The sequence below is a fragment of the Triturus cristatus genome, chromosome 3_2, assembly GCF_964204655.1.
Source record: "Triturus cristatus chromosome 3_2, aTriCri1.1, whole genome shotgun sequence".
NCBI classification, from domain to species: domain Eukaryota; kingdom Metazoa; phylum Chordata; class Amphibia; order Caudata; family Salamandridae; genus Triturus; species Triturus cristatus.
In genome coordinates this window covers 281,529,351-281,552,865 of record NC_140584.1, presented here as the reverse complement: position 1 = coordinate 281,552,865, position 23,515 = coordinate 281,529,351, and the positions used below count along the sequence as shown (strand labels likewise).

At 45.8% G+C, this 23,515-nt stretch overlaps 1 protein-coding gene across 15 annotated transcripts in view; it reads left to right on the top strand.

Annotated features, from left to right (window-relative positions):
* The window catches only part of EPB41 (erythrocyte membrane protein band 4.1), a 796,630-nt gene that overhangs the window by 583,470 nt on the left and 189,645 nt on the right, over positions 1-23,515 (top strand). For 8 of the 15 annotated variants that reach the window (XM_085647607.1, XM_085647621.1, XM_085647608.1 and 5 more), the window contains exons 13-14: positions 21,381-21,527; positions 22,181-22,300. The exons of 5 other annotated variants lie outside the window; for them this stretch is intronic. In XM_085647607.1, the coding sequence (XP_085503733.1) occupies positions 21,381-21,527; positions 22,181-22,300 (267 nt within the window). The remainder of the gene's footprint in view (positions 1-21,380; positions 21,528-22,180; positions 22,301-23,515) is intronic. 2 more of the 15 variants (XM_085647615.1, XM_085647612.1) reach the window with 1 other exon arrangement.

Here is a 23,515-nt window from a genome sequence, read left to right as displayed (position 1 = left end):
CCTTATACAAGATGCTCTCGCTACCCCGTTTTTTGTACGCATTGCAGAACACGCCCAACCCGGTTCCCAGCTCCTATTTTTCGCAGATCGAGGCCGCGGTCCGTGAACTGCTCTGGGACAATAAGCCACCACGCATCGCAATGGCGAAGTTAACAATGGGATGGTACGATGGGGGAATAGGACTGCCGGACTTGCGACGCTACTATCAGGCCTCACAACTGTCGGCCATAAACAGCTGGGTGTTCGGGAGACACGACGACCCGAGCTTCGCACTGATCACTGGCTGTTGAGAAAAGGGGGTTACAATAGAGCCCTGTACGCCAATCACCGGAAGTTGAGACCGACCGGCCCAACGGCGCGAGCGGTTGAAGTGTGGCATAAGGTACAGAATCAGATGGGTTGGAGGGGTCGTCTGACGAAAGCAACCCCACTCTGGGAGCCGGATATATTGGGGAGACTCAGTTCATACACAGGATTTGATAAATGGGACTTGATTGGATTCTCCAGGGTGGGCGACTTGTGGTTCGAGGGGAGGAAGGCCTCCTTCTCGGAGCTCCAGGCCAAGTACCAGTTAGCTGCATCGGAGGGGTTTCGCTACTTACAGATCAGCCACGCCATAGAATCGGCCCGGCCCAAAGACGCACCCCTCCCGGCCTCCTCTCCCTTGGAGGATAGACTTTTATTGGATCCCATGCACTGCAAAGCCATATCGCTCACGTATAAAAAATTGATCAATAATAGAGGGGACCCAATGACTAAGCTCAGAGTGACCTGGGAGCCCGACCTGAGGGACATGCCTGACGAGGACTGGAGGGAGGCGCTTGCCTCGCCCAGAGAGGTGGCTATCCCTTTGCGCCTCCGGTTAGTGCAGCTTAAAATCCTCCACAGGGTGTATTTCGACACTAGATTACTGCACACACTAAATAGGCGGCCTGACTCGCTATGTCTCCGGCAATGCGCACTTACTGGGACATTTTTTCATATACTATGGGAATGCCCCCGCATACAGGAATACTGGATCAAAGTTACCAGACAAATGGCCAGGGTCTGCGATAAGACAATACACCCGACACCTACGCTGTGCCTGTTGAACATCTGGGTAGCGACGGAGCTCACGCAAATTGAGCAAGAATGGGCCTCGGGGGGCTGGGGGATAGCTAAGAGGAACATCGCACAGCGATGGGGAGTAGGCACCCCACCAAGTCTAGTGGACTGGGCTAAAGATATGGACTATGCCATGCTTTCAGAAAAAGCGGTGTTCACGGGGAGGGGGTGCCCGCGCAAGTGGGACCACAAATGGGGTAAGTGGAACAGGTATAGAGGCAACATCTGTATCTCTCCAACAATTGAACTTAGGAATCAGAGCAAGCCGTTGCCGGGAAGGGCAGCACTGGATCCCCATGACACTGAGTAAAGGGTCCTGAGGGACCGCCTGCCTAGGAGGAGTCCAGGTCAACTAGATGGTGTAATAGCACTGACACTGTGGGGGACGTTCCCGGTACTGGGGACGACGGCGACGAGGTTTGGCTGTGTGGGAAGGGGGCTGAGAAATGGCTGAACTGGTAATGGTGGACATTTGTGCATTGTCAATATATTTGTCAAGCTTGCTGTCTTTGTTCTCAATAAAAAGTGTTTTAAAAATAAAAAAAAAACACCATCGCCATCTAGGGCATGGAAAGACTCCGAAAGATACCCATGCAAGCCATGTCAGATGGTCTAAAACATTCCACCACACACATCTGAAAAATTCACCTCTACCAACCCCCTCATAAAAACTACATAGATGCTATGACCAACCTCTTCAATAAATTAGCCCCACCTACTGTCTTGAAGAACAAATAAGAGATCTCTTAACCTATGGTACAACAACAACCTCAACATCAGCAAAGGAATGATTAGAAAACCAGAGGAAAGATCAGAATCTCCCCTTATGGCACTCAGCAAAAGAAGAAACAAAGACTTGATTTTGAAGTTGCTAGGTGATCACTACAGGAATAGACTCCGAGAGGCCATAAACAGACCCAGAATGCTCTTTCCACCGTCAAATTGTCTTCCAACCCAATTCAGTAGCAAAAACCAAGTTCAGAAAAGAGAAGGCTGAGAGATGGCTGAATTCCTTGTGGGCAAAATGCAATATATGCACGAAAACCGTATTCTAGGTCAACACCCACCATCCATTCCAGTACTTTCCGTAACTAAATGGTCAGATTTTTTACCCCTTAGCTTTGAAGACTTTCGCAAAATATTAGCAGCCACAAACACATCATCACCCTTGAAGAAATACTACCAGGTACTCTGATTAAATTATACTTCTACTTAGAAGATTTACTCCCTTTGCTTTTTCTTTTGAAATGAATTATTAATTTGAAAATTCTTTTAATTTTGGGATGTCCTTGATGAATTGGAAGTACTGATTTGTTTGATCTGGTTAAAATGAATGTAAACAATTTTCTTTTTTAGGTCTCGCGTGCGTTGCAAGGCAGAGCCCTGCTCCGCCTCCGCGAGAGATTTTGTAGGAGAGGAATTTCAGTGAAGGGCTTTAAGCCCCACCCCTCATTTCTATTGGCTGGTATTACCGTTTATGCTAAATGGTGGCCAGCCATTGGAAATGAGCTATCTGTGTTGCCTCCCTTTGGCTTTTTGGGACGGCCCATCCGGACTGGCTCGCCTGCTTTCCTTCTGTCGTAAGCGGTTTCTTATCTTTATGGGGCCATGTGTTTAAACACATGGCCCCATAAAGACAAGAGATCCCACGCAGTAAGGATCCGCTCTCGTTCTGTCTGCACCTTCGCTTTCTTTATTGTTTTTTTTTTTCCAGGGATGCCCTGAATTCGGATGGTGAGAACATTCTTGCTATTGTGAAACATGCTGTCGACCCCCTCCCCGCCCCAAGAAATGTCTTGGAGGTCATTGTCTGTCTGAGGAATGCCAATGAATGAATAACTTGCATGAAGCAAGTCAGGAAGAAAAAGTTACTAGCCCAGATTAAATAAAGTTGCTCTCCGAAGGATCGAAAGCGTTAAATGGCGCAGGGCATTGAGTATGTTTAGCTCTATGACAGTTTCACACTCGGCTCACAGTGTCTGTGGGCAGAAGTGCCAGTCAAATGTTACGGTCAGTGTTGCTGGGCTTACCAAGTTTTCTAATTCAGCATGGATGTGGCTACTGGCTTTGGTGATTTATTCACAAAATCAGATTAAGACACAACAGCGACACTTGTTTAAACACACATTCTTTAGTCTTTAAATACCGATTATTCAAGAAGCCCTTGACTTGTGGACAGATATGTCCCCCAATTGTTAAAATATTCACTGTGTAACTAGGCCCTACTTAAAGTTTTGCACCGGAGCAAAACAAGTCAAAAACACATTTTACACCATGTTTTCGCCGAAGTAGGGAAGGTGCCTACAGAGATCAGATCAAAGCTGTAGTTTTGCGCCAGGGAGAAAAATTGAGCAAATGTATTTACTCCTTTTGTTCGTGTACCATTTAGCTCAAATAGAAGTTTTCCGCTTTGGAGACGTGAATTCAGTGGGCTGCGTTTTGGGCAAAATACCTATCTCCCACTCACAGTATAAAACACAAACAAAACAGGTTATTAATATTTTCAAAGAAAGGTATTCATGGACCAGAGTTGGTTGTCAAGAAACACTATTAAGCACCCAAAACGATTTTTAAGCACTAGATGTCGCGTGTGGTTGTTTCCACGTGTCACCCAATCAATCTCTCCGTGATCAGTTAATATATATATATATATATATATATATATATATATATATATATATATATATATATATATATATATATATATATATATATATATATATATATTTTTAACATTCAATGGAACAAACTATGTCTGCTCCATTCCTATCATGCAAGCAGGCAAAATGTCACGTTTTTTTTGTATACATTTTTTGGGGTCAGTTTAAATGTTAGGAAATTGGCCCACTTGGGCTCTAATCTCGGCTGCCATATTTTTCCATATCATGTGATCCTGGGACAGTCGCTTGAGATGACTGTGCCTTGGTTCCCCTATTTTACACATTTATTTCATTTTTTTTTTTCAATTTTTGATCTACGAGGAGACAAGTAAATGCATTTCATAATTTGGTCCTTTTTCTGTTTGGATTGATACTGTTTTTATCCTTGTTTAACAGTGGTCTTGAACAAAACTTTATAAAGAACATGGGTGTTACTAAGAGGCATTGAGAGCTTTACAAGAAAGGCTGTTGAGAATGTGACCAGGACAAAAATGTAATGGGATTCTTTTGAAAGAGTGTTTCATCCAAATTATTTAAAAATATTACATGCCATATTTTAAAATGTACCTGTTAAAGTGCTCTTATCTATCAATCAATCAATCAATCAGTGACATTTATAGAGCGCACTACATACCCGTAGGGTCTCAAGGCGCTGGGGGTGGGGGGGTGCCGCTACTGCTCGAACAGCCATGTCTTCAGCTTCTTCCTGAAGGAGAGGTGGTCTTGGGTCAGGCGCAGGTCGGTCGGGAGGGAGTTCCAGGTCTTGGCGGCCAGGTAGGAGAAGGACCTTCCTCCTGTGGTCGCTCTTCGGATGCGGGGGACGGCGGCGAGGGCGAGGTTGGCTGATCGGAGGTGGCGTTTGGGAGCGTAGAAGTTGACTCGGCTGTTGAGGTAGCTCGGGCCTTGGTCGTGTAGCGCTTTGTGTGCGTGGGTGAGGAGGCGGAAGGTGATTCTTTTGTTGACGGGGAGCCAGTGAAGGTCTCTCAGATGTCCGGAGATGTGGCTGGTTCGTGGGATGTCGAGGATGAGTCTGGCTGAGGCGTTCTGGATCCGCTGGAGTCTCTTCTGGAGCTTGGCGGTGGTACCGGCGTAGAGGGCGTTGCCGTAGTCCAGTCGGCTGGTGACGAGGGCCTGGGTGACGGTCCTCCTGGTCTCGGTGGGGATCCACCAGAAGATCTTAAAATAACATACACTTAAAAACTCAATATCGTGGGCCAAAAAAAACCCATTTCTTGTGAATTACTGAAGGTGAAAGGGGAAAGTGCAGGCGAGCAAGTATGGGAAACAATGGGGCAAAGATTCCCTATTGAAAATCGTGACAAACATGCTCACTCTTCCAGAAAACCATCCTCGTGTCAGAGGGATTGCTTCGAATTTGTTTCGCTTTTTGGAGAACTAAATATCATTGACTGTGGAAAAATATTTAATCGCTGTGGAAGGAAAATATTGAACAGAAGATGGCTTATATTTTGTGATTTTATACTTCACGCATGCTGCGTTTAACGCACATCACAAAGCCTACAGTGAAAAGTGGAAACATAGTTTATTTTTTAATATGATAGCTGACTTTTTAATCGTTTCTTCTGCGTTAAAGAATGATAAAGGGGCACTGTTGCTGAAAATAACAGAAAATATTTCAAGAGGCTGTGAAAAAATATGTGATGAACGGTATTTGAGTGAAAACGCATAAAAGCATAGCACTTTAATCATGACTGTAATTAGAACCATACACTGAGTTGAATAAACATAATGCAAAATAAAATGAAGGAAGGCAGGGGGGCAAGAAGGGAGGGTGGGAGCAAGTAAGGGAGTGGACGAAAAAGGGAAAGGAAATGATGGAGGAAGGAAGGAAGTGTGGAAAAGGGTGGAATGGCTCTTTAGACAGAATGAAGTGAAGGAGATAAAAGAAAGCTGGAAATTTGAAGGAGTGGGGGATGAGAACGAAAGAAAGTGAAGAGATGAAGAAAGCTGCAGGCACAACGAACGGTGAAAAAAAGCCCAGCATGAATGGGAGGAAGGAATTAAGGGCCGATGGAGGAAATGAAGGAGGGGGCAGGGGGAGTCAAGGGGTTCCTGGGTATAAAGGGCGGCGGTCGAAAGGTATAAAGGAATAACAAGCATTGGCATAGCCAATAGGTCTCGCCTTTGGGACCTTATAAGTGTTTAGCCATCCACCACGTCCACTAGCATGTCTACCACGTCCACCACCACGTCCACCTCCACCACCATGTCCACCACCATGTCCACCAACACCACGTCCACCACCACCACCATGCCCACCATGCCCACCACATCCACCACCACCACATCCACCACCACCACCACCACATCCACCACCACGTCCACCACCACGTCCACCACCACGTCACCCACCACGTCCACCACCACCACGTCCACCACCACCACGTCCACCACCACCATGTCCACCACCACCATGTCCACCACCACCTCGTCCACCACCACCATGTCCACCACCACCACCATGTCCACCACCACCACCATGTCCACCACCACCACCATGTCCACCACCACCACGTCCACCACCACCACGTCCTCCACCACCACGTCCTCCACCACCACGTCCTCCACCACCACGTCCTCCACCACCACCACCATGTCCCCGTCCACCACATCCACGTCCACCACATCCACGTCCACCACATCCACGTCCACCACCACCACGTCCACCACCACCATGTCCACCACCACCATGTTCACCACCACCATGTCCACCATCACGTTCACCACCACGTCCACCACCACCACGTCCACCACCACCACCACCTCGCGTCGAGGCTTTGCAGAGCAGATTAAGGCTGTTCGGCCCTCACTAAAGATAGGTGCAGGTAGAATGGACGTTTGGTAAGGATTGTACGGGGAGAGGACATGGGAGAGTCAGACGAATAGAGCAAGCATTAAAAATGTAATAGGTCTCGCCTTTCATCAAGTTAAAGCCATTTGCTTTGCTATAAAATACTATTAGCAAAGCAAATGGCTTTAACTTAAAGGCAAGACCTATTGCATTTTCAATGCTTGTTAATTTAAAGTTTTGGTAAGGAATAAAGTAATGAGATGCATTAATGTTGCTTTGTGTAATTAATTTAGAGAACGTTTTATGCTAGCAAGAGTTTGTTTTTGTAATTCGTAGATTTTGTGGGTACTCGTAGGCCTTAAAATCACCAGATCCTTTTAAATATTTGGGGTATTTATCCCCTTGCTACTTAACCTGTAAACATACCACTTGCAGAGGCACATTCCCCGATGCTTTTAAAAGGGATCAGACCCACTCACTTACAAAGAAAGCAAACTTACACCAAACCAAGAAAATCTACAGAACCTGAGACTTGTTCTTCTGTTGACAAAATTATTGAAAAAGCAATAACGCCTGAACCTATTGAGCTTATAACTGAGAATAATTTATAACTCTTTCAGTGTGGCTGTCAGTCAATGGCTGTTCTCCCTCCCCAGTTCGGATGTCAGCCCGACATGGGGAATGGTTATAAAGGCCCCTCTTGTGCTCTGCACCATAGGGATTCCTTTATGTTGTGTTTCTTCATGAGGCTAATAGAGAGAACCATCCCGAGCAGCCTAGTTTTTTTTTTTTTTTGTTTCGTTTGTTTTTGTTTACTGTGATGATGACGAACGCACAGGGTGCCTGACATTGTTGAGGTGAAAGTGAAAGTAAAACGAGGCAAAACACTGAATCAGTGCTCAGGTGCACATCTCAGCCCCCTCTCATGGGAGAGGTATCGTTGGAAAGGGGAGAATCACCCCTTTCCAATGGTATCTCTGCCCAGTTGACCCCTGCTAGGGTATCGCCACTGGATCGCAATCCCCAATCAGGGATCCAACCACTAGCCACCAGTGATTGGGGCAGTGGCCCCTTGTAGAATGGCTTTTCCCCACGGGGACATTTATTATTTCAGTCTTTCTGACCACCTGGGGGGCAGTTGTGGGCAATTATGCCAGATCTGCCCCCTTTTTCCCCTTGTGGGCAGAAAGCCCACTAGATACCAGGATTGTTTTTCTTATAAAAATGTAGGGTTGGGGGTTACCCGGCATGGTGTGCCCCATCCCAAGTAAATGGGCTACAGTCTTTCTGCCCACGCCCCACATCTGGGTAAGTGGGGGTAATTGCCCTATTTCCCCTGGAGGTTGGGGGATAGCAGAGAGCCCACTAGACACCAGGGAAAGTTTTGTTGTTTGTTATTTTCAATATAGGTGTAGTGGCTGCTCATCATGGGCATGGCTATAACCCCCCTCAGCTATATGGGGCAACAGTCTTTCTGCTCCCCAACTCTGGAAGGAATTCCCCCCCCCCCCCCAGTAATTGTTTCAACAGTCACCTACCTGCTCCCCCCTCCCTGAGCGAGGAGCAAAAAGCCCACTAGACTCGAGGCAATTGTTTTTTTTTAAATATAGGGATGGGGGCTCACCCCAAGTAAATGGGGCAGCAGTCTTTGGTTAAATACCCCCGATCTGCCACCACAGATGGGGAGGGCAGAAAGCCCACTAGACACCAGGGAGTTTTTTGTTATAAAAATATAGGTGTGGATTCTTCACAGCATGGGCATGGCTATGCCCCCCACCCCAAGTAAATGGGGCATCAGTCTTTCTACCCCTCCTTGTGGAGGCACATGGGTGTAATTGCCCTGATCTGTTCCACAGAGGAGCAGAAAGGCCACTGATGCCAGGGAATTATGATTTTTTTTAATGTAAGGATGGGGCATGGCTATGCCCCCATCAGTCGCGACCCGTGCAGGTAAGAGGGGTGGGGGGGATTTCGACAGCCTATGACTGAGGAAAATGTATTATTTATTTAATTTTCCCTCATGGTCATCTGCCGAATCCCTCCCAAGCCTTACCCCCTTCATCTGACCCCATCCCAACCCCTCTTACCTGCATGGGCCAGAACTGGCCTCCATCCCAAGTAAATGAGACAACAGTCTTTCTGCTGGTGGGGGGGGCGGATGTGGGGAATTACCCCCAATCTAGCCTATTAGGGACTAAGTTCATGAAAGGATTTGGGGGGGGGGAGGGGGGGGGAAGCGGCACCCCTGGAGTATAGGCCCATGCTCTTCCCACCCTGGGTCCAAACCGACTTTCTGCTCCTCTTGGGGGGTGGATTGGGTATTCACCCACAATCTGCCATCCTCCTCCTGGGTGGGCAGAAACCCCGCTAGACGCAAGGGATTTCAAAATAGTGCCAGAGCAATCAAGGATGGGTTGGCTTACCCTGGCATCGATCCGTGCCCTTACCCCAGTGGGGTCAATAGTGTTTCTCTGCCCCCCTTAGGGCAGATAGGAGGCTTGTCCCAATAGGGATGTTGCCTTTGGGGCAAAAGAAAGTGGTGTAGGTTTTGCACTCTAGCATTGGTCACACCCCACCACAAAAGGGACAAGTTGGTCCCTCCATCTGCGCCCCCAACCGGGGCAGACAGGAGGTGTGCTCCCACTTTGCCCCTGGGGGGCAGAAAGCTCCGTATATGGCAGGAATATATATTTTTCAATAAAATAATGGGGTGAATCTTGTCCATCCAATCATCAGGCTCCACCCTCACCCCTAAAACCTCAACCATCTTTCTGCTCCCCTGCGCTCAAAAGCATCCCATTCCAATGGCAAGCGAGAGGACATTTGATTATTTTAAGTGTTGTTTTTATAAATGGGCCAGGAGAGTGTGGCTAATTTCCAATATCGTCCCACGGTGAACAGCTGCACTTTTTGGGCTCGGGTGGGCTGCTACCTGGAAAAACCTAACACACCTGAACATTCCTGAAAACTAGACATCTGAGGGAGTCAAGCATGGTGTGCTTCGCATGCATCACACAGCATTTTCTAAGCCACAATACTCTGCAAACCTCAAACTTTGACTAGAAACATGCATTTTCCTCACATTTCTGTGAGGACAACGTCTGGACTCTGTGGGTTTCCACATATTTCCTACCACACAGCATTCCCCCAAGTCTCCCGATAAAAATGGTACCTCACTTCTGGGGCTTTGCCAAGAGACCTTAACACAAAAGGACCTAAAGTGCTACTTGGAGAGATCAGCAATAAGGGTAGCTGCGGGTTTAGGGGCATGCTCGGCCCCCATCCATGGAAACTTACCTTCCAGAGTCGTTTTAGAAAACTGGACAGCCAGGGGATTTGTGGGTGGTGTCCCTTGCATGAATCCTATGAGGTTTTCTTACCCACATTGCCCTGCAAACCTCAAACTTTGTGTGAAATCACACATTTTCCTTACATTTTTGTGATGGAAATGTTCAGAATCCACAAAATTCCTACAACCCAGCTTTGCCTCGATTGTGATAATAAAACCGCTGCACGACTTGTGTGGTTGGACCTAGTGCCCGTGACCGGAACGGGTCGAACTGAGGTCAATGGGGAGTACCCTACAATGTTCTTCATCTGAAAGAGACACGTTAGTGATAGATTCCTTATCTTAGAATATCCCCAGGCGTCAGACTGGATCCAGAAAGTTTTCATCAGCAGTACCCCTGCGTGTCGGAAGGTGGCGTCGTGTGGCTCCACGTCCGTCGCTGGCGTCCTATGTGCCGAGATGACGTCACAGAGACTACTTTGACGCCCCCCATGCATGCTGACGTCAGTTCTTTCTTTTTCCGCACCAGCAAGCGCAGATCCAGTTAGAGCACGTACCCTAGTCACTTTTTGACTGACTTCTGAGACTTTGTCTTTCAATTTTGAGTCTTTCACTCCTGGTGCCTCGCAGGGATGCCTGGGTTTAAATCCTGCAGGGCCTGTCCCCGTACGATGTCGGTGGCCGACCCCCATGGCGTCTGTCTCTACTGTCTAGAGCGCGACCATGACTCCCGGTCATGTTCCGACTGTCTGGCCATGGCTCCAAAAGCCTTACGGGAGCGGTCCCGTAAGCTGCTGGAAGACCGGCAGTCGTCTCCGTGCCGTTCGAGGTCCAGGGGTAGATCGAGGGACCGACCGCGGAGCCATCATCATCGCTCCTCTGGCACTTCACACTCGGAATTGGGTAAGAGACGTCATAAGAAGAAGTCGAAGAAGCGTTGTCGCTCTCAGACGTCCCTCCGTCGGACTCCGGACACGGACGAGTGTGCCGGGGTACCTCCCCCGCGGCTCCTTTGGAGCCTGAGAGTCCCGCGGCCTACCCACCTTATCCGGGTCCGTCAGCGACTCCTGCCCAGGTGCAAGCTTTCCTTGCTGCCATGGACCGCCTTTTCAGGCCTAGAGCTCCCGCCGGCATGCCTTTGGGCCCCGCAGTCCCAGCCGAGGGCCCTCCCTTGCCGCCGCCGGCTCCAGCGCCGCAAGGTCCTCCGCTGGCGGCACCGGTCCTGGCGCCTCAAGGTCCTCCGCCGGCAGCCCCGGCGCCGCAGTGGGTTCTGTTCGTTCAATCACCGCCCTTGCCCGGTTGCCCAGACGATTTTGTCCCTAATTGGGACACGGAGCCTGACGGCCGCCGTTCCCAGCGCTGTTCGGCCCTTTTTATTCCCCTGTCCCTCCCCCGCCGCCGCAACCTGTTCCACGGGCAGTGGAGGACGGGTACGACTGGGAGGGGTCTGAGAACCCACTCGCATGGCAGTGTGGGTCCGAACAGGAATGGACAGAAGAGTTGGAGGATGCAGGTGGCCTTGACCTCTCCTCGGAACCGGGTTTTATTTCTCCTCCTGCTGTGGCTATGGAGGAGGGCGCCACATACACTATGGTGCTCCGTAGAGCGGCTGAGGCCCTTGACCTGCCTACGGTGACCATCAAAACTAATCTCCTCACTGAAGTACTTCAGCCAGCGGCAAGCTCTGTGGAGCCCCTGCTGCCATTCAATGAGGCGTTAACTGACGTATTGATGGGCACCTGGTCTAGACCAGCAACGGGGGTTCCTGTGGATAAAAATGTAGCCAGGCGTCATCGCCCGGCCCCAGGTGACCCTGCTTTTTTGACAACCCACCCAACTCCGGAGAGCCTGGTCATCCAGGCCTCCACTTCCCAAAGCGCATTCCCAACCGCCCTGCCGGATAAGGAATCCAAGAAGCTGTAACAGTTCGGCAAGAAACTGTTTTCTTCTACCAGCTTGGGGCTGCGATCGGTGAACACCGCATGCCTCTTGAGCCGCTACTCCCACGCTGTGTGGAACACGGTTGCGCAGGTGCTGCCTCAGTATCCGGAGGAGTTCCAGACAGTGCTTTACCAAGCTGTTGCTGAGGGAAAAGATGCAGCAAAGTTTGCAATCCGGTGTGGACTGGACACCGCGGACTTACTGTGGAGGGCAATTTCCACAACAGTGGCCCTCCGTCGCCGCGCCTGGTTGCGGTCCACTGGGTTTTCAGGGGATGTCCAGAGTTCTGTTATGGACTCGCCTATTTGGTGATAAGGCAGATAGTGCACTGGAGCGTTTTAAGGACTCCCGGGCTACGGCCAAGTCCTTGGCTCTCTCCACTACGCGCCCAGCCATGTCTGCTTTTTGTTCCTGTTTTGGCCACGGAAGGGGTTCCCTAACACGTTCGTTCAGGCAGAAGCCTGAGTAGAACCAACCTCAGCGTGGATGTGGTTCTCGCCGCGGCGGGACAGGGGGCCAGCGTGCGGGTCAGTCACCCTCCACTCCTGCAGCATCGGCCTCGAAGTCTTCCTAGACCGAGCTTTGGGGCACACCCCACACCGGTGGGCGGCTAGATTCGCCATCACCTCCCCCACTGGCGTTCTGTTACCTCGGACAGGTGGGTGTTGCAAACCGTCCGAAGGGGCTACTCCCTCCCCTTCGAGTCTGCCCCTCCAGCCATGCCACAGGTCTTGGCTGCCCTCGACCCTGGAGACTGGATGGTAGCGTTGGACTTGCAGGAGCGGTTCTGGATTCGACACAGTTTCGGGTTTATCCTCCCAAGCAGCGAGTCCGGGATATAAAGGCTATGATTCCGACCTTTCAGCCTCTATCCCGGGTTTCGGTCAGGATGACTCTCCGGCTCCTGGGCCTAATGGCCCCCTGCATCCTGCTAGTGCAACATGCCAGATGGCATATGCGGGCTCTGCAGTGAGACCTGAAGTTCCAGTGGGCACAGCATCAGGGCAACCTGTCCGATCACATCCAGATCTCGAAGGGCACTGCACGACAATTGCAGTGGTGGCTCACGAATCGCGATTGGGTCAAGGGCAGATTCCTTCCCTAACCGGAGCATACAGTAGTGACGTACGTGTCCCTCCTGGGATGAGGCGTCCACTTGGGAGAGGGGGAGATCAGAGGCCTCTGGTCTCCGGCGGAGTCCTGTCTCCATATCAACCTTTTGGAGCTTTGGGCGATCCGGCTTGCACTGAAAGCATTCCTTCCCTTGTCCGGGGAAGTGTAGTGCAGGTGTTCATAGACAACACCACCGCCATGTGGTACTGCAACAAACGGGGTGGGGTTGTGGACCCTATGTCAGGAGGTTGTTCGCCTCTGGACATGGCTGGAACATCAAGGCATTACCTTGGTGGTTCAACACCTGGCAGGTTCTCTGAACGCTAGGGCGGATGAACTCAGCCGCTTCTGCATGATGGATCACGAATGGCATCTGAACTCGGACGTGGCGCAGGGTCTCATTCTGCAGTGGGTAGAGCCTTGGTTAGATCTATTCGCCACCGAAGAGAACGCACAATGTCATCTGTTCTTGCGCGTTGGAATTTCCAAGGCGGCACTCGCTCGGGTACGCTTTTTGTCGCGAGTGGAGCTGTGGTCTGTTGTATGCCTTTCTGCCTATACCACTTCTACCCAGAGTACTGAAGAAGATTCGGCGCGACCGGGCCCAAGTCATCCTTGTGGCTCCGGATTGGGCACGACGATACTGGTATCCCGAGCTACTCAGCATGGCGATCGATTCCCCGATCCGACTGCCTCTTCGGGAGGATCTTCTGTCGCAGCAGCAGGGGACGGTCCTCCACCCAAACCTGTCCAGCCTCCACCTCCATGCGTGGTGGTTGAGTGGCAACAGTTAACAGCTTTCGACCTTCCTCCCGAAGTCTGTGATGTCATTTTGGCAGCCAGGCGTCCCTCCACTAAAACGGTATACGCCTGCAGATGGAACAAATTTGTGGCATGGTGCACAGCAAAGGCTGTGGACTGCCTTTCTGCTCCTCTTTCCGAGGTCCTTCTGTTCCTTCTCTCTTTGGCCCAGCAGGGCTCTGTTTCGGGCACAATCAAAGGTTTTCTTTCGGCCATCTCCGCCTTTCTACGGCTTCCAGATCAGCCTTCTCTTTTTAAGTCCCCAGTTGTTAATCGCTTCCTCAAAGGCATTACACACACATTTCCTCCTGTGCCTTTCATAATGCCTCAATGGGACTTAAATCTCGTCTTGACATATCTGATGTGTGCTCCCTTTGAGCCCCTTCATAACTGTCCCTTACGTCTTTTCACTCTCAAGACGGCTTTCCTGGTAGCGATCACCTCTGCCAGAAGAGTGAGTGAGCTCCAGGCTTTTTCTTCTAAACCTCCTTTTCTTTTTGTTCATCCGGACAAGGTGGTTTTAAGGACTTGTCCTTCTTTCTTGCCGAAGGTTGTCACGCCCTTCCACATAGGGCAGACCATCACTTTGACCACCTTCTTTCCGCCTCTGCATCCTTCAAAAGAGGAAGAGCGGCTCCACCGTCTGGACCCAAAACGTGCGCTCTTGTTCTATCTGAAGCGCACACAACAGTTCCAGGTGGATGACCAGCTTTTTGTTGGCTACTTGGGCGCCAAAAAAGGTTGGGCCATGCACAAACAAACCAGCTCTCTGTTGGTCGTTCTGTGCATCAAAGCATGTTACTCGTTGGCTAAGGAGGAGCCTCCTGTGGGGCTGCGTGCCCATTCTACCAGGGCAACGGCAGCCACTACTGCCTTGGGACGCGGCGTTCCCTTGCAGGACATTTGTCAGGCAGCTACGTGGGCCTCGCTGCACACGTTTACCAAGCATTATTGACTTGACAGTCAAGTCCGGAGAGACGGCTTCTTTGGCCGTTCTGTCCTCCGTGACTTTCTAGTGTAATCTTGTTCGCAGACCCACCACCGGGGTTGGTATTGCTGGGGTATCTATTCTAAGGTAAGGAATCTATCACTAACGTGTCTCTTTCAGATGCACAAGTTACTACTTGTGTAACGATATATCTGTAAGAGACATTAGTTAGTGATAGATTCCTTACCGCCCCACCGATCCTCCCCGTTCTGCGAACTGATTTCTAGGGTTAAGGTCATCCCTTTTAGGGCCCTAGTTTCATGGCACCAGTGGTCAGTTTCTTGCATGGCTCTGCATTCCGGGTGCAGAAAGTAGTGGACAGAACTGACGTCAGCGTGCATGGTTGGCGCCGAAGTAGTGTCCGTGACGTCATATCGGCGCGTACGATGCCAGCGACGGACGCGGAGCCGCACAACTCCACCTTCCGACGCTCTGGGATCCTGCCGACGAAAACTTTCCTACTACTTGAGAATTAGTATTTATTGGACAGAACAAAAAAGCAGATTTCATATAAATTGTTTAGAACTGTTGGCAGGTTCTTCTGCCATAACATGTTTTGGGGATTTCTCCATCAAATGCTCTGTTTTGTTAAGGATGAACATTGTCTCATCGGTAAGGTATGTGAACAGGTTGGTAGGAGCGTGATAAAAGCGTCTAGCGTACCTGCCAAATTAATTTTGAGGCATATTGTCTGGAATGGAATTTGAGTGTCCAGGTTGAATATATTCCACTATTGAAGAAAACTGTACAGGATTGGAATTCAAGGAATTTTAACGACTCAAGCGACTGGATTTTAGAGAGAGGAGTTTTTCAGGAATTTGACAGGATATGGGGTCTGTTTAAGTTGAATCTTTTTGTAAGCATGTTGAATGCTCAGGTGAGCATGTATTTCGGTTGGCATCTGGAGTCTTCAGGGGTGGATGTTTTTCTTCAGGATTGGAGGGGCCTTTGTCCCTTTCCAATGATTGGACGTGTGGCATTGATTGTTTGCTGATGGGAAGATACTGTGTTGTTAGTGACTCCTCTTTGGAGAGCACAGGCATGGTTTGTTAGAGTTGAGTGTGGATTTTCCTTTTCTCTCCCTATGTTTTAAGGAGTCCTGAAGATGCCTCAAGGAGAGGTTCACAACCTTTTGGCCTCAGGGCATGGAAACTTTCAGGAAGGTCTGGAGGAAACCAGCCCTTCTAGGGAAGCTTCTGGACTTAATGACGAGTTGTGTTCACCAGGAACTAGCAAGATGCATACATTGACATTGGGAAAATAGTCTTGCTGGTGTATGAATTGTAACAGGTCCCATTTCAGCTGATGTTTTGCAGGTGATTAATTTCTTTTCTGAATTGATTGAGAAGACTTAGCTTACAGAACAAGAAATATGCCAATATGCACAGAGCTGCAATCTCAGCTGGTCACATGTTAGTGAATGGCATGTCGGTTGGACAGGATGTTCTGATAAGGAGATTACTGAGAAGTATTAGAATATCTAAACCTCCCTCTTCCAGATATAATTCTCTTTGGAATGTGAGAAGGGTTTTGAAATTTCTTGAAGATTTGGGTAGTAATGAGGTTATTTCTTTAAAGAATTTGACTTTTAAGCTTACAATGGTTTCTTTTTCGAAGAACGCCTGATGTTCGAACTCTGGATGTGTCATGCAGAGATTATACCCCAGAGGGTGTATTTTTACATTTAACTAAAAGAACGAAGACAAACTCTACTTTTATCTTCTATCATTTTTTCGATGATAATGAGAATTTGTGTGTGGTTCGGTGTGTTAAGGAGTATGAACGTAGTACAGGTTCATTAAGATCTTTTAGAGCAACATAGTTGCTTATTTATTTTTTAGATATCCCCACAAATCTGTTTCTCCTCCTACTCTAGCGAGATTGATGAAATAGATAATGAGGATTTCTAGTATGGATGTGAGTGTGTATAGTACACATTTACTGCGAAGTGCCGTGGCGTCAAAAGCATTAGTGGTGAGAGGCAGTTTAAAAAACATTTTGCGCTGTGCTGATTGGTGGACTGGCTCTGTTTTTAAACGTTTCAGTTTTAAGCCAGTTAAGAGTGCTGCAAGCTGTTTGATTGCGAAGCTTTGAACATGCATAATATTGGCCTCTGGGTCTTGACAAAAACTTTTAGATTTTCTACAGCCTGGTGGGCCGAAAGAAAACAAACATGATGAATTATAGGGCTTGGGAAACTGGGAGGGATAATATTATTCTGGGAGTCTAATAAAATCCATATTTTTCCGCCCACCAGGCTGTGGAAAATCGACATTATTCCTGCGTCTCTTCTGCGAAGCATTTCTATCCTATTGGTTAATGATGTGGGTAAAAGTTTGCTATTTATGAACCTAAGAAGTGAATGAAGCATGTGAAAAGAGACTAGTTTCTTTTGTATGGATCCAAATGCAATGGTCACAGAAAGCTTTTGTTTTTAATGTTTATAGATAGACCTCAAAGTTGAGTGTTCTATTGAAGATAAAACCTAGATTGTTGTATATAATTTTTTAGATGATTTTTCTATCAAATACCACTTGTCTAATTTTACAGAGTTTCGAGAGAAGGACACTACTGTGGTCTTTTTTTAAAGTATTTTTAAGCCATTAGCTTAAATGTAAGTTTCAAGTGTTCTTAATCTCTGTAGACCAATTGTGATTTTGCTAACAAGTACAATATCATCAACTCATTTTAGGTTTATCGGTTGATTCGGTTTACAGTATTTAGTACATCATTCAAATCTTCCGTGTAGAGATAAAATAATATTGGACCTAATACACAGCCCTGTTTCAGCCCATCAATTTGTAGGTATTCTTCATATTTTTTGTCATTTTCTAGGTTGACACTCCACCAAGTTGTCCGTATACATCAATTCTATTTGCCCATAGGGCCTTTCTTGATATTCTATCTAAGGACAATTTTAAGTCTACAACACAAGCATAGTTTTTGTGGTGCTGATTGTCCTCAATTATAATAGATAAAGCAAGTAGATTTGTAATGGTGCTCTTTCCCTTTCTAAAGCCTTCTTTTTACAAAATTCTTCAAAGAAGGCTTGTAAAAAGATTTTGCCCCAACATCCAAATGGTAGCAGGCATATTCTTCACACCATTTTTTAAGCGTTTCTATAAAGTGGATGCAGGATACTTTCCCTCCATGATTCGTGTACCTGGTTGACTAATAGATCACTGTTATACAGGGAAAGCAGCACTTTTGTCCAAAAGGTGGTGTCATTTTTAAAGTTTTTGTTGGTAGAGCATTTGGGCCTGGTGCTACATCAGTTTTTGCTTTATCATTATATGACATAGTTGATTATTTTCCAAATTTAGTGTATTGTTTTTATTCAACAGTAGGTTTTGTTTCATATCATTGATTAGCAAAGGAGAGTTCTATAAAATAGCAATATGATTTGCTCATGTTTGTTCACTTGCATTATTTGATTTGGTCCGGCTATTTGTTAGTTTGCTTATAAAATCTCAAAAAGCTTTAATGTTGCTTTTACAAATTTGCATCAGTGAAGTTCACAATTATTTGTTAATGGTTTTTGCTCTAAACTAGGATTTTTTTATATTTTTGCTTCAGTAGACAAACTCTTTGCGAATCACTTGGCCCAACTACTGTTCTTTTTTGGAGACGTCTTAGTTTTCTGGTATGTTTCTTTCTTTTAACTCTTACCCAACTTAATGCCTCTAGTTGTTGCTGAGGTTGGAAATTTTAACATCAGACTGTTTAAAAAGCTCTTCAATTTATGTAGACCGTTTGATTGGTTGTCCAACTGATTACTAATTAGGTGTGTGATATACAATCACACTCCTATCTCTTCGCGATTTGTTGAGGTCCATTCCAGATGTTTTAAATTTAAGGTGGTTGGTTGTGCCATTAAAGTGGTTCCTTTATGTGAAATATTAGTATCCTCATTCAAAAAAAAAAAAATTCGATTTGAAAAACTTGGTTTGCTATCTCACTTGAACACCAGGTTACTAAAGTTGCTGCATTACTTTGTATTTTTATTTGCCGGTTGAAATTCTATTGATGTGTGATGTTCTTTTGTGAGATCACTTCTGAACTGCACCTATCAATTTAATTTTTTTTCCTCTATTTAAAATGTCAAGGCTGCCTTTAGATTTATATGTTGAATAAAGTAATTTGTTAGTAGTGATTATTCTGTGATTAAGTTCAGTTGAAACTATTGGAAAATGTGCTAAAGCACTTTCTAGTGCATTTAGACTTTTGGTCTCTCTAGGCCTCATTGTCAATCTTTGATTAGTTTCCCCCTTTGTTATCAAGTTTTCATTTGGTATGGGGGATCTTATGGACTTGTATATGATGACTTGATAGCTGCAGAGTTTGATCATTCGTGGAATTGTTGCCATATTAGTACTGTAGACCACCTTGTACATGCCTGGATAGTTTCCCCCCTAGTAGAATTAGCATCGAAAAAGAATCCTTCCACATTCTGATTAGCCTACCCACAGCAAAATACCTGTTATAACCGTAGATTCAAGATAATTAGACATGTGTATCGAAGTGGATGCTAGCTGCTGTTGATTTGAGCACGTCTGAGCTCTAGTTCTTCCATGAACACAGCTGCAGATGCCTAGGGGCTTAGATTGATGGTTCGGAGGCACATATGTCCCCTGCACTGTACTTGCTTGGTATAGTCACTCTTCCAATTCTCTGGTATGTTTCCTCTGACATTTGGTTGAATATTATATAATGGATGAGGGCTCCCCTTGAGGCACAACCAGTGAAATCCAAAATGTTATATGTGCGGTGGTCCAAGTCCCTCAGTCTTCCCATTGAAATACAGTATCTGATTTCTTTTGTACTGGGAATAGGGCGACAGCCAGACAACCGTTTTCTAGCAAAATGTGCCATTATTCTTGCCAATTCCCTTAGTCATGGTATCTTCTCACAAAGGCTTCTATCTATTGTTTTGTTGAAAGGACTGCAGGTGAGAATTGAAAAACTCCTTTGGGGTGGTGACAGTATTCCAGTTAGGTCTGTATGTTATAGAGTTACATTCTCCAAGCTGCCACATAAACCAACGGACTCTATTTTGCTGTCTATAAGGAAGTGAAGTTTGATGTCCAAGAATGGTAGTTAAAAAGGTTTTGATCTTGATGACAATATTTAAAAGTACATATTTGTTGAGATAGCGCTGTATGTATGTCTTTGTTTTTGCTTTAGAGACCATTTTATTTACTAGTGAGGCCACTGTTGCAGAGTAGTTTCCTTCAGTGTGCTGGGCTTCTCTGTCCTTCCCTGGGTGAACCTTCTGCCTTTCTGCGACCTCTATAAACTATAAAAGCTGGGCTCTGCTGCATCCCGTACCTGGGGACCGGTCAAGACCCTTCATCTAATAGCCTCCCACATGGCATGTTTTATAATGTCTTAGTTTCATGTTCCATCTAGCAGTTGATTATGGAAGGACTAACCTCTGTACAGTTGTGAGATCACTGGTGTGCAAAAGACTCTAAAGCTTAGAAAGTGGAACAGACGGAGAACCATTTTCTTGAACTGAGGCAGGTCAAACTGATGGCTCTCAACGTAGTCTCCTGGTTTAGCCGAAAGCAGAAGATGTAAATAGACACAGCAGGCTCTTTGAACCAACACCAGACCTTCCTTCCAAAGTATTGTTCTTATCCCTGTCTGTTTCGTAAAGTTTACTGCATGTAATGAATGTTCTTCTGTGGACCACATAATGTGGTGCTAAACATCTCCTATTTGGCTGGTGCTCACACTCTTTAGCACTCTGTTGCTAATAAAAGTTTGGCAAGCTAACAGCTTTCCACTGGTGATTGTAGCTGATAGTTAATTTTTAAAATTAATACACATGGTGTTTTACATTATTTAAAGATTCTTTCTTCCACTGTGCTTGCTTTGTTGTCCAGTGCTTTATTCCACTGCTTTGCTTTTTGTGTTCAAAATGAATACTGCAGTTCTTCTTTATCTAGATAAGTGGGATGTCTCAACTTATTTTTCATTGTCTTATGAAACCATTGAAATGACCTCACTGATTTATTTATTTTTTAAATTGGGAGTGATGGAGTTCCTAAGTTTTCTATTAAATTAAAGTTTCATTGATAATTAGCTCACCAAATAGACTAATTGAATCGAGCAGTACTTATTGTTTGTACTTCGATATTACTTTCGCTATGTAACACTTAAAATTATGGATAATTATTTAAATTATATGAATGTGCTCCTTCCTATTTGCTCTTGGTCACACCACTACATTTCAGCAGTTTGACTGATTTATTGAAACTGCTAACTCACATGCAGCTATTTCTTCACGTACACCCACCAACAACTGCATACACGCTGGTCCCTGTAATGTGGTCAAATTAGGTTTCTTGGGGTATTTATTGCTGTCAAAAACATGTATGTGAAATCTTATTTGGTCAGTTAATTTCAGTCAGAAAAGGTAAGTTGTAAGATATTCCACTCAAGCTTTATCTGTTTTGACACACTTATTCTTTGTGTTTTGCTCCACTTTTGCTGTTGGGCACAGTTTCTATCTGTGCTGTCTTCAAAAGAGAAGGATAATTCTACATTTTGAATTATTATGGCATGGGGTTGAAGGGGCTCGTTTACATCAAGCATTTCAGTTCAACTGTGTCTCGCTTCTTAGAAGCCCCGGAAGTGACGGTTTAATACATCATGACTTGTTTTTAGCCATGGTTGATTTTTCAAACATTAACGTGGAATCAATTGAGGAGGAGGAGGAGGAAGAAGCAGCAGCGGTGGTGGTTGAGAAAGTGCTGGTGATTGAGGAACCTGAGCCAAAATCAATCCATGTGGAGCCAGCCTCCAAAGAGCCAGGTACAGCTGCTATGGCTTTCCCCGCAGTGTGGCCCAGTTCCCTCATTACTAATCTTACTTGCACAGCGAGGTAAAGTTCTCAGCTTCATATTGCAACTGACCTGTGTGGCTTCCGGTAAGGCCCAGGCTAATGGATGTAATTCCAAAATGGTGGTCATTGTAGTTTCACAGTCGTTCATCTTTAATGCATAAGAGATGTTTTAGCACATTTAAAAGCTTGAGTTGCAACACACATTTATTATTTGCCTAAAGAGAAGGCCGAGGCACGTGCTCTTCGGTGTAGTGATTGAAATGCTGGGAATTCGTGTCTGCTGCTTTTAGCGAACGTCTGCCTTGGTTTAGAGTGGATGGATTTTGAAATACGTTTATTTTAATAGTTATGACTACTATGCTGCAGTACTATTATTGCAATTAAATGCCCCTCCGTTTCTATCCGGTTTTAATTAGTCACTTTTACAGGGAAATTCTTGTCACATTATGCAGTTCGGTTTTAGTTAATTAATAGTGTGCTGAGTGGATTTTAGATTACAGTACCACATATTAAAAACTAATTTTGGCACAAACCAGTTTTTCTGAAATTAGGTCACATTTCTGTGATGAGTTTACCTGAAGCACAGTGGTCCCTCTCACATAGCTTCAACACTTGTTTTTAGCGGTGTCTGCATTTGCAATCATTGATGTTTCGCCTGTAGAGGAAGAAGAGGAAAAGGTGCTGCTTATGAATGAACCGAAGCCCACATCGGTCTTTGTGGAATCAGCGCCAAAAGAGCCAGGTACAGCTGTGACGGCTTTTCCTGCAGTGTGCCTGGACTTCGCTCCCATGCTCATGCGGCCAATATGCAGTTTTGCACAGCTGCACACAACTGCTTGTACCTAAGAAGCATTGTAGGTGCTAGATTTCGAGTTGCAATTAAGCAGTAGTAACGTTGCTCTTCATTGGGAGTTATATTCTGCTTTCGTTGTAAGTAGTAGTCGTTCTGGACCTTGGCTTTGCTAACAGATACATTTTCATAAACACACATTTTTTTTATGTGGCCAGCTTCAGATATACCAAATAAGCACACAAATCCACATATACTTCTATAATTATTCAGATGTGTACAATGTAATATGCTACTTATTACCATTGTTGAGTGTCGAGATTGTCCGTGACTCGTGAGGGGAAAACTCTCAAGTTGGTCATGAAGCCCCTTCTTCAACAATGGCAGCAAACAAAATACTATACTGTGTACATCTGCATATATGATTTATGCAACAACATTTTTTCCCTCTTTTTTTTGTTTTATCGAAAGGTATTTAAACTAAACCAGGATTCAAGGGGTTAGATTTATGCAATTAAGTAAAATCATATTGCAACGGCCTCCTGACTATAAGGAGTTATTTCCTTGTGTAAATTATTACATGCAGTCTGTGAGAAACTAATCCGTGTTTTCGCATGTCAACGTTGCTGTTCTGTGGTAATGAACTAGATTTTTTTTTAAATTGGCACTGTAATAGTAAATGTATAAATGTATGTTTATTAGTACAGTTGCTTTAAATAACATATATTATTGGGCCACATTTGTTTTCAATGCCATGGCATCCACATATGCATGTGTGTGTGTATGTAGGTCTATATATAGGATAATATATAGGATAAAGTACCCTGTGTCATACATTATAAGGATATTGCAAGTCATAGAGGAGTTCCATTGTGGTAAATAAAATATCACGCTCTCAGACTTTTAAATATTAACAATAAGATCATGCATAAAGCAAGAGGCTGAGTCTGTGGTATCAGATTCATAAAGGGCTTTATTCCAATAACTCGAGTCAAAGGGAGAATATCTCCATCACCAAAAAGGATCTGGACGGGGCTGAAAAGTATTCTCGATATTCTCAAAACATTATTCACAGAGTACAGTATATATACATTTCTCAATTGTACGTAAGCAAGAGAGCAAGAGAGAATGAGATAAGAGCATGTGGGCGTGTAAGTAGGCGTGAAG